The sequence below is a fragment of the Cicer arietinum genome, chromosome 2 (genome assembly GCF_000331145.2).
Source record: "Cicer arietinum cultivar CDC Frontier isolate Library 1 chromosome 2, Cicar.CDCFrontier_v2.0, whole genome shotgun sequence".
Taxonomy (NCBI): Eukaryota; Viridiplantae; Streptophyta; class Magnoliopsida; order Fabales; family Fabaceae; genus Cicer; species Cicer arietinum.
Window position 1 is genome coordinate 12,422,945 of NC_021161.2, and position 12,549 is coordinate 12,435,493.

Here is a 12,549-nt window from a genome sequence, read left to right on the forward strand (position 1 = left end):
AAGACCTTGCCTGTGTCGAAGATGATATGTTGCAGAAAGAAAGCTGGCATGGTTGAGCAGTACCTTCCCACTTGAGTCGTGAGGGAGAGATTTGTTGGGTGGGCTCACTCCCCAAGTGGAACCCACCAATTTTACTAGTATTATTATTATTATTGAAATAAAAAGAAAAAGAAAAAAAAATTTAATGGGCTTGGCCCACTTGAAGGTAATAAAAGGGATTTAGAAATCCCTAAGAAGACACACAAACAGACAACGGAAGAAGAACGGTTGCCAGAGAAGAAAAATAAGGGTTTGGTTCCAGTGGTGGTAACAGGTGTGTAGCAAACTTACTCCGTTTGATCTACAAATTTAGTATGTTATTCCTACCACTGAGTTTGTTATTTTAATATATAATTTGAGTAGTTTTATCTTCTCTGAGAGTTACTTTGGCATACCCACTTTAGTAGAAGGTTGTTATAAGGTTGTAATAGAGTTGTTATTGTTGATTGATATTCCCTATTGTTATTAGGAAGACTCTTGGTGTACCCATTAATTATTATAGTGGAAGTTTTACTAGACTAGGTCCCGTGGTTTTTATTCTCTCAATTTGAGGGAAGTTTTCCACGTTAAAAATTGCGTTTGTCTCATATTTAATTTTCTGCCAATTATTATTGCTCTTGGAATTGTATTTTCTGTTTGACCATTTATCTGCACAGGTGGGGGAAAAAATATTCCGCATTATTGAGATAATTATCGTTAATTATCTCTGGTTTTTTCCCAACATATGTAAACATTGTATATTCCATAAAAAAAATAAAGAATAAAAAATATTTTGATTCTCAATTAATTTTGTTTCTTTTTCGTTTGTTTTATCTCTTTGTAAAGGGGTTGGGAACAAAAAAAATGGATATATAAATACAATTTGATATTCTTAATTATTCTGAATCTTTGTACAATAGTTTCAATATTACAAAAGATTAAAAGGTGTACCTCTAGTCATTGTTAATTGTTTTTAAAGAAAATATAATAAAGACTAGCAATGTACATGAACCTCCAAATGAATGAGTGTATTTAAATATTACTCTCTCTCTCTCTCCAAAAGAACACATGAATGAATTTAAATCACATTGAAATTCGAGCATATGGATGTATGAAATTATATATTTGAAAAAATGTATATAAGAATTTATTTGTATTATTTATACTAACAAGATACATCTTTTCAGGAGTCCAAAATATAAGAACTTCATGTTTAAACATATTTGATTTCTTGTGAGATGAGTTACATCATAATAAGTTTCCCACAAAACGTGAGAGTAAGAACAAAACATGCTAAAACAATTCATATTATTTGTGAAACAATCTCTAATTTTGATTACAGTATGAAATCACGTTTACTTTTTTTTTTTATGGTAGCTTCTAAGGTGAGAGTTCCACCATGTCCCTCATTGGTGGACCATCATGAAAACTACTAAGATTCATTAGATTAATGCATTTTACACATCATATTATACATTCTATACACTAGATTTCACATCTCTATTCTTTTTTCCTCTCCCTTGCACCTCTTCCATAACAATCGCCATAGAGTCTCCTGTTATCATCGTCTCACCATTACACAACCATATAGTCATATAGACTATAAACACTATGTAGAATGTTTAAATCTAACTTCACTTATTAGAGATTTGTTGAAGTCCTCATCCTAGAAGACAATTTTTTTCTTCACATTTTAATCTTTTCGACAACTAACTTCCAAAACTTTTAGAAAATCTTTAATTCTAAATAAATTTTGAGAATATTTTATACTTTAATTTTGGATATTTTATTTTTGCATTATAGGCACATATTTTCATCTTACGCTAACTAACAACAAAGATGATGCAAAAACAAAAATGAAAAATGGTTGAAGCCAACCAGAGATAAGGGTAGATATTGTCGAATTTGGATTAAATGTAATGCATGCATTCACACATATTTCAATCGTCCGATCAAGACCAGAGATGTATCAAATTTTAAGGTACATTTTGATATTTGTTTAGAACAAAAATTCCAATCTTAAAAATTAAACAATTCATTCTTAATCAAACGATTAAAGTGATGTGAATATATAAAGTCACATGGTTAAAAGTGCCAAAATGATATGGGGATAATAACATTTACCTAAAAGCCTAAATTACAGGAATTTACATTGAATCCAATTTAGTGCAAACCGTAACAACTGAATCAAAAACGGAAAAAACGGTAAACCAAATAATAGAAAATAAAAGAATATTGCATTTTTTGTATAGTTTGATTGGCTTTCGGTTTCTCTAATGAAAATCAGTCCAAACTAAAAATATATCAACATGTATGTGTATATAATATATTAAATATACATTTTCATATTTTTCAAAAAATTATTAAATTTTACATAATCAACATTTTTATATTTCTTATTTTTTACCAAACATCTCCGTTTTTTCTAGACCTTTAACCACCGTTTAACTTTTTTTAATATGTACTGTGTTTTATGATGTTTAATATTTTTATTTTAATTATTAAATGTTAAACTATTTTGCGATTATTTTTTATGAAAGGTTGTCACAAAGAAAATATATTATCGTAAAAAGTAATATATTATATATAATTATCAAAATCGAAAATCAATTGAATCTAGATTAATAAAAATTTAATTGAATTTAATTTAAAAATCAAATCAATTGAATAATCAAATAATAAAATTAAAGAGATTGAATTAGATATTTTTTCTCTCAAAATCAAATCAATTCAATTCACAAACACACCTAGTCTAAATATTCCAGCAGGAAATTTTTAGTCATAAGCAGGAAATGTTAAAAGTGCCACATTAAATGGGGATTGGGCATTAGCATTGGCATTTCTTTTAGAGAAATGTATTCTGCACCCCATCACTTTAACTTTCCACCCTCATTTCAAATGAAAATATCATTTTGTCCATTAAAAAAATTAACCACTCCATTATTAATTCAATTTTTTGAAACTTCTAAAATTTTCAAACTTTCGAAATATAAAAATGTGAACTTTTTTTTATATTTTCGAAACTTTTGATAAACACGAAAGTTTTGAAACATAATTTTTCAGAATATTTTGATATTTTCGAAATTTTTTATAAATCTAAAACTTTCGAAATGTATTTTTCCAGAGTTGATCAAAAATTTCAAAACTTTTGATTAATTTGAAAGTTTCGAAACTTCTGAAATAGAGAAAATTTCAAAATTTTCGAAACTTTCGAACAATTCAAAACTTTCGAAATAGGAAATTTTCGAAAATTTCAGATTTGGAAACTTTTGAAATTTTCTAGATTTGGAAATATTCGAAACTTTCCAAATTTTCAAAATGTAGTCATTATTTCGAAAATTTGAAACTTCCGAAAAAAATAAAAAAACAATTAGAGTTTTCTATTTCGGAAGTTTTAAATATTTTGAAAGTTACGAAAATTCTAAAAATTGTCATTTCGAAATTTTCAAAACTTTTGAATATTTTAAAATTTTATTTAGTTAAAAGGATAAAATTGTATTTCTATAAAAATGGGGGGTGGGAAGTTAAAGTGAGGGGGGGTGCACGGTACATTTCTCTCTCTTTTATGGTTCGGAACTTGGGCCTGAATTTTGGTACTTTTTTCTGGGCCAGGACTTGGGCCTGAATTATAAGACCTAGTCTTTCAACTGAATAGAAAGAGGGGTTTTAAGGACATAACTTATTTAAACTATGAATAACACAAAAATATCTAAAAAAAATTCATTTAAGTTGTCTTTTTTTGTTAAAAAGAGTTTCGCATTTGTAAAGTGAATAGAAGCTTCAAATCTTCTATCCAAAATTTAACGTAACTTTTTCTCTCATTTTTAAAAATTTTCAAAAGCATTTAAAATATACATTTGAATTGATTAATTTAAAAGTGTTTTTATTTTATTTTATCAAACTTTGCTTTTATTTTCAATCTTTTATGTGACATAATTTTTTTTATATCTTTTAGAAACAGGTTTTAAATCCTTAAATTAAAATAATTCAACTTTTAATAGGTGAGAGTGACTTATGGATTGAAGTGGAAATATGAGATGGAATTAGACTTTACAAAATATTTGTTCAAAGGATAGATTTTGCAAGACTTAAATTTGATCTATAAACCTATTTAAAGCATAAGTTTAATATGTGGCTTAATCCAAAAGTTTTACTTTTGATTTAGTCATTGGTGGAACAACCCAAAAGTTTGCTTAAATTTGGTAAATCGTTCCTGCTACTTATTAGTTAGGTGTTTTTGTTGAGAGTTTATCTTGTAACACTATATATATAAACTTTATTTTCATTAGTCTCGGTATCTCTTGTGTCTCAAGTAATGCTTTTGTTTAATTATATTTCTTTTGCTTCTTAAAAAAAAATTCAATATGTCATCTATCATAAATTTTGATTTAGGTCTAATTATGTCTTTTATGAAAGTTCCATATAGCCTATAAACATATTTAAAATTCTATTTCATATATTTTGTATTGATTAATTGGTCAATAAATATTTAAAATTCTATTTCATATATTTTGTATTGATTAAATGGTGAATAAATCAATGAAATTACGTATTACTATTTTTGAAATTTAACATGACATTTTAGAGATTTTGACTTTATATATGTATGATACTTTAATTCTATTTTATAATAATAATTTCAATATGTCGACAACTAAGTTAGACTAAAATGATTGGTAAAATGAAAGGTTATCAAACTTATAATTTAACATGAAGTTCAAAATCTAATATATATTAGTGATAGTAATAAAAATAATATTCATTTTTACTTAAGTTGGCTGACTAGATAACCCTAAAAGTATTTTTTGTGGTCTATGACTTGACTCTTTCAGCTAAATATTTTTTTTTAAAACCCTAGTTTTCCTTTTAAGAAAATAGTCTTACTTAACTTGAATATGACTTAAGCTAAGTCGTAGATTTTCGTCGATTGGTCCGACCTATTTCCAAATTTTATGTTTTGTCACAAAATTTTAAAACAAAATAGATATAAATATTGGAAGGAGATTTAGGTGATACGCCTTGCATGTACTTTCTAAATTGTACATTTCTTATAATAATATATGAATTCTTTTAATGAACTGAAGGTGATTTTGTTGTTACCCCTTATTATTTTTCTTCTCCTATAGGTATTTTAAAATTATACTAGTAAAATAATTGTGCATTTGCATCGGTCTACTACCGATATTATTTCTTAATATGACATAAAAAAATAATATATCAATTTATATAAATTGATAACTATAGAGACAAAATTTATTAAATATTCAATCTCACAAGTGACGATTTGTCCTGTATATAATAGTGATTTTGAAATTTATCAATGAAAGTTTGTCTCATGTATGATATTTCAATCTCATAACTAACAATTTATCTCGTATAAGATAGTTATTTTGAAATTTTTATGAGTAAGAACTTGTTTCGAGTATGATAGTTAAATCTCATCACTATCAACTTATCTCATGTATAATAGTTATTTTAAATTTTTTATCAGTAAGAACTTGACTTGTGTTTCATTGTTCAATCATAAGTGATAACTTGTCTCATGTATTATAACTGTTTTCGTTTTCCTGTCGATAATATTGAAAAAAATAATATTAATTTTAGCTAATTCTTTATTGACACATATGGATCCCGTGCATGATTTCTATAAAAAATTGTAATTAGTATATTATAATTATTTTTAATTTTATTTCAAAGATATTAAAAATACAAAATAACTAATTGATTAGAGATAAATATTTGTTTCATGTACGAATTGTATCCTCCAATAATTTCTTTAATGACTAATGTTCAAAAACTGATGTGTAAAAATTGAAGTGTGAAAAAGTTACAATTAGGGTTAAAAATAAACTAAAATAGCAAGACCAAGAATGATACATGAGAGCTTTATATTATTCCCTTTTCAAGTGTTTCTTTGCAATACAAGGCGAGTCATAATTATAGAATACAAATACGTAAGTAATTGAACAATATATTAAAGACCACTGATCAATCTATTCACTAATGAGAGTTATAAGAATATGGAGGACCAATAAATAGACATGCACTAACACATATTCATAACAATTCTTTTTGGATGTCCATGAAAGATATGACTCATTAAAACCTTACTACAAAAAACCCAATGGGAAAAAATTCTAGTGAAGGAAAAATAGTATAATATCCTTTTGTGAGAATTGCAAAACATATTTATTTATCCCCCAAATCTAGACAATCATCTTTGAGACGGCGAATACCAATTTATTGTACTAGTTTCTCAAAAGGTCTACTTGGAAGTGACTTTTTAAAAATGTTTGCAAGATTATTATAAGAACGGATTTGTTGAATGTTTATATGACCACTCTTCTAAGGATCACGAGTAAAAAAGAATTTTGAAGAAATATATTTTGTTAGTTGCACATTAAATTACCCATATTTCAATTGAGCATTGCATGTATTATTATCTTTAGTGCCTCATGTAGTGCTAAAAGTCAATGATGATGATGTTATTGTCTATTTCACATATCTCTATGAAATGGTTGTACCACCGTTATAAGGATCTAATAAATAATTTGCATTTGCATAGCTAACTAGTTCTAGTTTGTGTACTCTGGAATAAAACAAACCCATATCTATTGTACCTCTATGGTAACGAAGTATATGCTTGACTTCGTTCCAATATCTTTGTGTAGGTGAAAAACTATATCTTGTTAGTAGATTGACATAAAATGATATATCAGGACATGTGTAATTAGCAAGATACATCAATGCTCTGAACGCACTAACATATGATACATCAAGACCAAGTAGATCTTTATCCTCTAATTGAGATCTAAAAGGATCTTCATCCACATCTTGTGACCTGACAACTATTGTCTATATAGAAGTGTTTTAACACATATTCTATATAAGTGTCTTAATATACAAAAATTGCATTGTTCAAATGCTCAATTTATAATCTCAAACAAAACTTTGTCTTTCCCAAGTCCTTTATCTCAAACTCTTTCTTCAATAAATCTTTAGCTTTTGGAAACTCTTCAGAAGTTTCTATGATATTTATGTCATCAACATACACAACAATTATATCAAATTCATTTACAAATCTTCTCTTAAAAATACAATGACAAATGGAGTCATTTTTTACCATTCATTTTGCAGATATTCATTGAGATGGTGGTACTACATGTGTCTAGACTGTTTTTAAGAGTAACTTATTCAATTTGATGAAATAGTCTTCACTATAACCTAAATTATGTTTCTTAGGTAAATTAAATCCTTCAAGGAGCTTCATGTAAATGTCGCTAAATAGTGGTCCATATAAATAAGTTGTAACAACATCCATCGTGTGTAAATTGAGTGCTTCATGTGCTACCAGACTAATTAAGTATTGAAAAGTACTTACATCCACTGCAGGTAAATATGTCTCATCAAAATCTTTCAAATGCCTTTGAGAAAACCCTTGAGCAACAAGTCAAACATTGTATATCACAATTTCACCATTTTTATTTTGTTTTCGTACAAAAATCTATTTGTATCCAACTACTTTCACACTTTTAAGTGCTAGGACTACATGTGTAAAAACCTTTCTTTTGAAAAATGAGCTTAATTCAGCTTCAATTGCAACTTTCTAATGTGGTCAATCATTTCTTTGTCTATAATCCTTAATGGATTATGGTTCATGATCCTAATTATCCTTTATCATATTTAAGGCTATATTACATATAAAAATATCATCAATATTGACTTCACATATCCATCGAATACCATTAGTGACATAATGAGTGTTTTCTGAGACTAAAATATCATCTATACTATAAGACTCATTTGGAAAATCTATATTTTCACTCAAGCCATGCCATCTCTTTTTAGTTCTTTTTTTTATTCAAAGATTTCTATGTTAGAACTTATTGGTCTTTTAGATATAACATGAATTTTTCTAGTCCAAAAAGTATTTGGATGTTCAATGCATAATTCAGTAAATAATCTTTTATTGTAAAATTTTTACATTTTCTTATGTTAGTGGTAATTTTATTTGTTCTTCAATTCTTTATAATGGACTTCTTTATTAATCATAATTATTTTCCTTTGCTTTTGTTTTATTAAATTTATATACTAGATTGATTCTTCTTATATTTGATTTAACTCTTTTAATTTTGGAGGTTGTATAAACTCAAGACTAACTTCTCTTTTCAAGGTTTTTGAATAATAAGTCTATTGGATAAAGAAGAAGAAGGAAAGAAATTTTGTCATGTTAATTTTTCACTAATAGAAATGATCGGAAAACTTATATTTTTACAAATTTTATCTTTTGATAATTTGCAAGGTACTGTTAATTTATAACCATTAACTCCAATTAACAACACTATTGTTTTTTATTTTAATAATATTTGGTTGGAATTATTCATTCTTGTATACAATTTATACCTGCTTCTTAATTTGTTAATGCTACTAAATTAAATCTTTCAACTTTAATTATAAAATCTTTAGGACAATTTCATTTATGTATAACTAATCTTTCTCAATCGATGTAATTTATATCAATTTGAATGAATGAATATTATTTTTTAGTAACTATGATATATATATATATACCGGTGAGAATTGATAGTTATTACGAGAAATGAGAATTATTAATAATAACCATTGAATTTAATTAACGCATAAGATTAAATTACTCACTAAAGATGTTATGTGATTGTATTCTCATCTAATAACTCTTTGATACTATATGCTATAATATCTCTAACTTTATTTTCTTTTTATTTTTCTAATAACTCGAATTAAAAACTCCTTATATATTTTTTTTACTCAAGAATTTTTATTTTATTAAAATGCATTTTTATTGTTTATTAAAAAAAAAAACAACTCTTCAATCATGTTTTTTATTAATAAAGATAAATCTGAAAAAAAAAATTGTATTTTCGAAAAATCCCTTGAAAAATAATTTTCAAAATTAAATATAGAACTTGTAAAAATCGAATTTTGAATATCTTAATTCAAACTAGTCACACTCACGGTTTTATTACAATAAACAAATTAATGAATTTATTGATAAAATTGTTTATAATAGTTAATTATAAATTAATAATGGTTAAATAAAAAAAAATAAGTTATTATATTATATAAACTCGAAAATAACATTTTCAATAGTTAAATTACAATGATAGAAATTTGAAATTTGTGAAATTTGAGCCAATATAATATTACAATAATAAGGATTGAAATTTGAAAGTTACAATAATATTATAATAAACAATAAAAATGCAGGTTTAATAAAAATAAAATCCTTTGAGTCAAAAAAATATAAAAATAATATATTTATTAAAAAAAAATTTAATTCGAGTTATTACGAAAAAGGAAAGAATAAATTTTGAGATATTATAACATATAGTATAATAGAGTTATTGAGTGGAGATATAATCACATAATATCTTTAATTAGTAATTTGATCTTACGCATTAATTAAAAACAATGATTATTATTAATAGTTCTCATTTTTCACAATAAATATTAATTCTCACTTGATACGCCCAATATATATATATATATATATATATATATATATATATATATATATATATTGGGTTATGATTCGTTACGGCATATTTGTTAGAATTCGCTACCGCATATTCGTATTACAAAATCTATCATTAGATTGAAAGTTATTATCACATAGATTATACATATAAAATTTTATGTTAATTTTTACATTATTTGATATATCATTGATATATTTTAAAATTCATGAGTTTTTATCAAACGAGTTAGTTTAAATATATCTCATTTATATTTGTATATGATATGGTTTTAGATTAATTTCAAATTTTATAGTTATGATCTATGTAATATTAACTTTCAATCTAAGGATTGATTTTATAATACATATATGCGATTGAAAATTATCAAATTTTTCATAATGTTAATTTAACACCCCGGTGTGAAACCATCCTAACATTAATTAATTAATTAATTAATTATATATAGGATAAATAAGTTTATAGTCCTTATAAAAATGTGAAATTTTGTTTTTAGTCCATGTAAAAAAATCACATTTTTTAGTCTCTACAAAATTATTATGCTAGTATTTTTAATCTTTGTTGGAACATTAACATATACTTTTTAATGATATTTTCGTATACATGTTTCCAACACTATAAAAAATTCATGTACATAAAATAATCTCAAAATTCGATTTCTAAGTCCATACCTTAAGAACTTTTATCTTGAACATATGACATTTAAAATATTCATATTTAGTTCATTCTAAGTAAAAAAAATTCTAAATTTGTGTTGATCAACTATAATTAATGTTCTAAACATGCTTCTAAAATATCATTCAAAAATTTAAAACAACTTCAAGAATCATTTTGAAGGGACTAAAAAATATGATTTTTTTACATAGGCTAAAAACAAAATTTCAAAATATTGTACGGACTAAAAACTTATTTCACCCTTATATATGATTTTTTTACAGGGACTAAAAATGAAATTTCAAAATTTGTAGGAACTAAAAACTTATTTTGTGTGTGTGTTAGAATTCAAAGTATGATTTTATTATTCCTTGACTGTACAACTTCGTAGGTTCTTTGATAGATATCTTAGTCAAATACAAGTTTCTAGCATTTGAATGTAATTATTGTTTAAGACACACAATAAACACATAAAACATATCTTTACATGGTATCAGTTTAGGGCTACTCTGATTTTCTCTTCAAAATTATGTGTTATTCTAGCTATGCTTTACTATTCCAGTTAGATGAGTATTGTTATGTGGCACCCTAAACTCCAAAATAATATTAATAATTTATACCTATTTTTTAAAAATAAATTTGCAGCGAATAAGTAAAAACTATTTCAAATTAAAATGAAACTTACTAGTAATTCCAAAAATGGATATCACATTTCTCAAAATACAAATGGAACGCTTTAAATTTTTTTCCTCCTCCTCTAAAACAGTGCAATCTCCATAAACTCGATTTAACTAAAATTTCTTAATTTAATTCCAAAAATTTACAAATACTTATAAGGTTTTCATACAAAAAGTTGTTTCTAATTAAATATGTAAAATACAATTTATAACTCTCATTTTCGGTATCACCTATCAGAGCGGAGTTTCTCCCAAACTTGAATAACCTGTAATAACTATGATTTCGCAAACACATGGTCAAACCAGTCAAACACAAACAACGAAGGAGGTGAGTTTTGAAATCATGTTGATAGTATAATATACGTAAAAACAACACACAATTAATCATAAATAAATTGTATCATTACACAAACATTCTTCAATGAAAAACATCACATTATAAAGTCAAAATCACTCAAGGAAAATCAATATATTTCACTATAAAATTAAATCATCTAAGAAAAACTATTATCGCACACGATACATATTAATCACAACAAAACAATCACATGAAAACACAATGATATGCATGAGCTTAGACTCTACTTCACAATTTAGTATCATTCTTACTCTAAAGTACTTGGTTAGGAGGCTTAATACTATTACACCACCCGAGTGGATGGACAATTCCAATTAGTCATGTCCTTATAGATCCCCTCAACTTAACCCAAGACATATATACGTGACAGTCGAGGTAAATGTGTGTTGCGTGGTAGCTCCTAACATTTAGAGTGCTACCTCCAAGTCGCCTAGGAATTCCTCTCTTGAATACCTCTAAGGTCTAACAATCTTGCGTTAAGGCTCAACACTAGACCACCACGATCATGCTCATTTAGTTGCACTCCTCCGAGATCCCTAGGCTTGTCAGACCCTACCTATATGATGACCAAATAATATCCACTTCAAAAATTAATATCAACTTCAAATATTCTCAACATCTATTTTCTTCCCTCGTTAGCCTAGACTACTCCATTAAGAGCATCATCTTTAGCACAAGTTGGAATCATCACTTATGGGGTACTTGAATTTCATCATAATTTTATAACATCATTAATCATACATAATCATGATCATTGTAACACCCCGATTTTTAACAGCATGAGTGTATTTTTTTATTTAAAAAAACCAATTAATAAAATACCAAAGCGTAGCACAAACGACAATTGTCATAATTAATTACATCATTATTATAACAAACCGAAATAGTTTTGAGGTGATAAACCAAAATATCCAAATACAAAATATGTCGGGGATATGAGACCTATCATGCATCGCTCATACCCTTGGAGTATTCTCAGCAGACACCTGTACAAGTAATGCTCCAAGAAATACTAATCCCCCCATGGTCACGTCAAAAAAATGGAACATAGACTCACCAAAGCAAAAATCATTTGACCGTATAAATATAGTTACAGTCATCCCAAAATGAAATAAGTACAGCCACCAAAAGAAAAATATGAAGTCCCTATACAACAAAACTAATCTGATCATACTCTAGCAACTACAATAACATGGATGATCAAAGTTACATCCCAACATTCGGTTGGTGATCAAAGTTTCCTCAAATATTTTCGACAACATGCCAGAACTATACCACCTACAACACACAAACTTCCTTAAGGTTTAGTGCTTCGATTCAAGAGTCA

The 12,549-nt window shown here is 26.3% G+C and overlaps 1 protein-coding gene across 1 annotated transcript; it reads right to left on the reverse strand.

The window, feature by feature from the left end:
* Positions 1 to 6,525: 6,525 nt before the first annotated feature.
* Positions 6,526 to 12,247, reverse strand: LOC113785486 (uncharacterized). The gene is made up of 4 exons (XM_027332068.1): positions 12,185 to 12,247; positions 11,676 to 11,778; positions 6,969 to 7,044; positions 6,526 to 6,859 (listed from the first exon to the last, which is right to left on the reverse strand). Exons 1-4 carry the CDS (start codon positions 12,245 to 12,247, stop codon positions 6,526 to 6,528), a joined length of 576 nt encoding a protein of 191 aa, XP_027187869.1.
* Between the last annotated feature and the right edge of the window lie 302 nt (positions 12,248 to 12,549).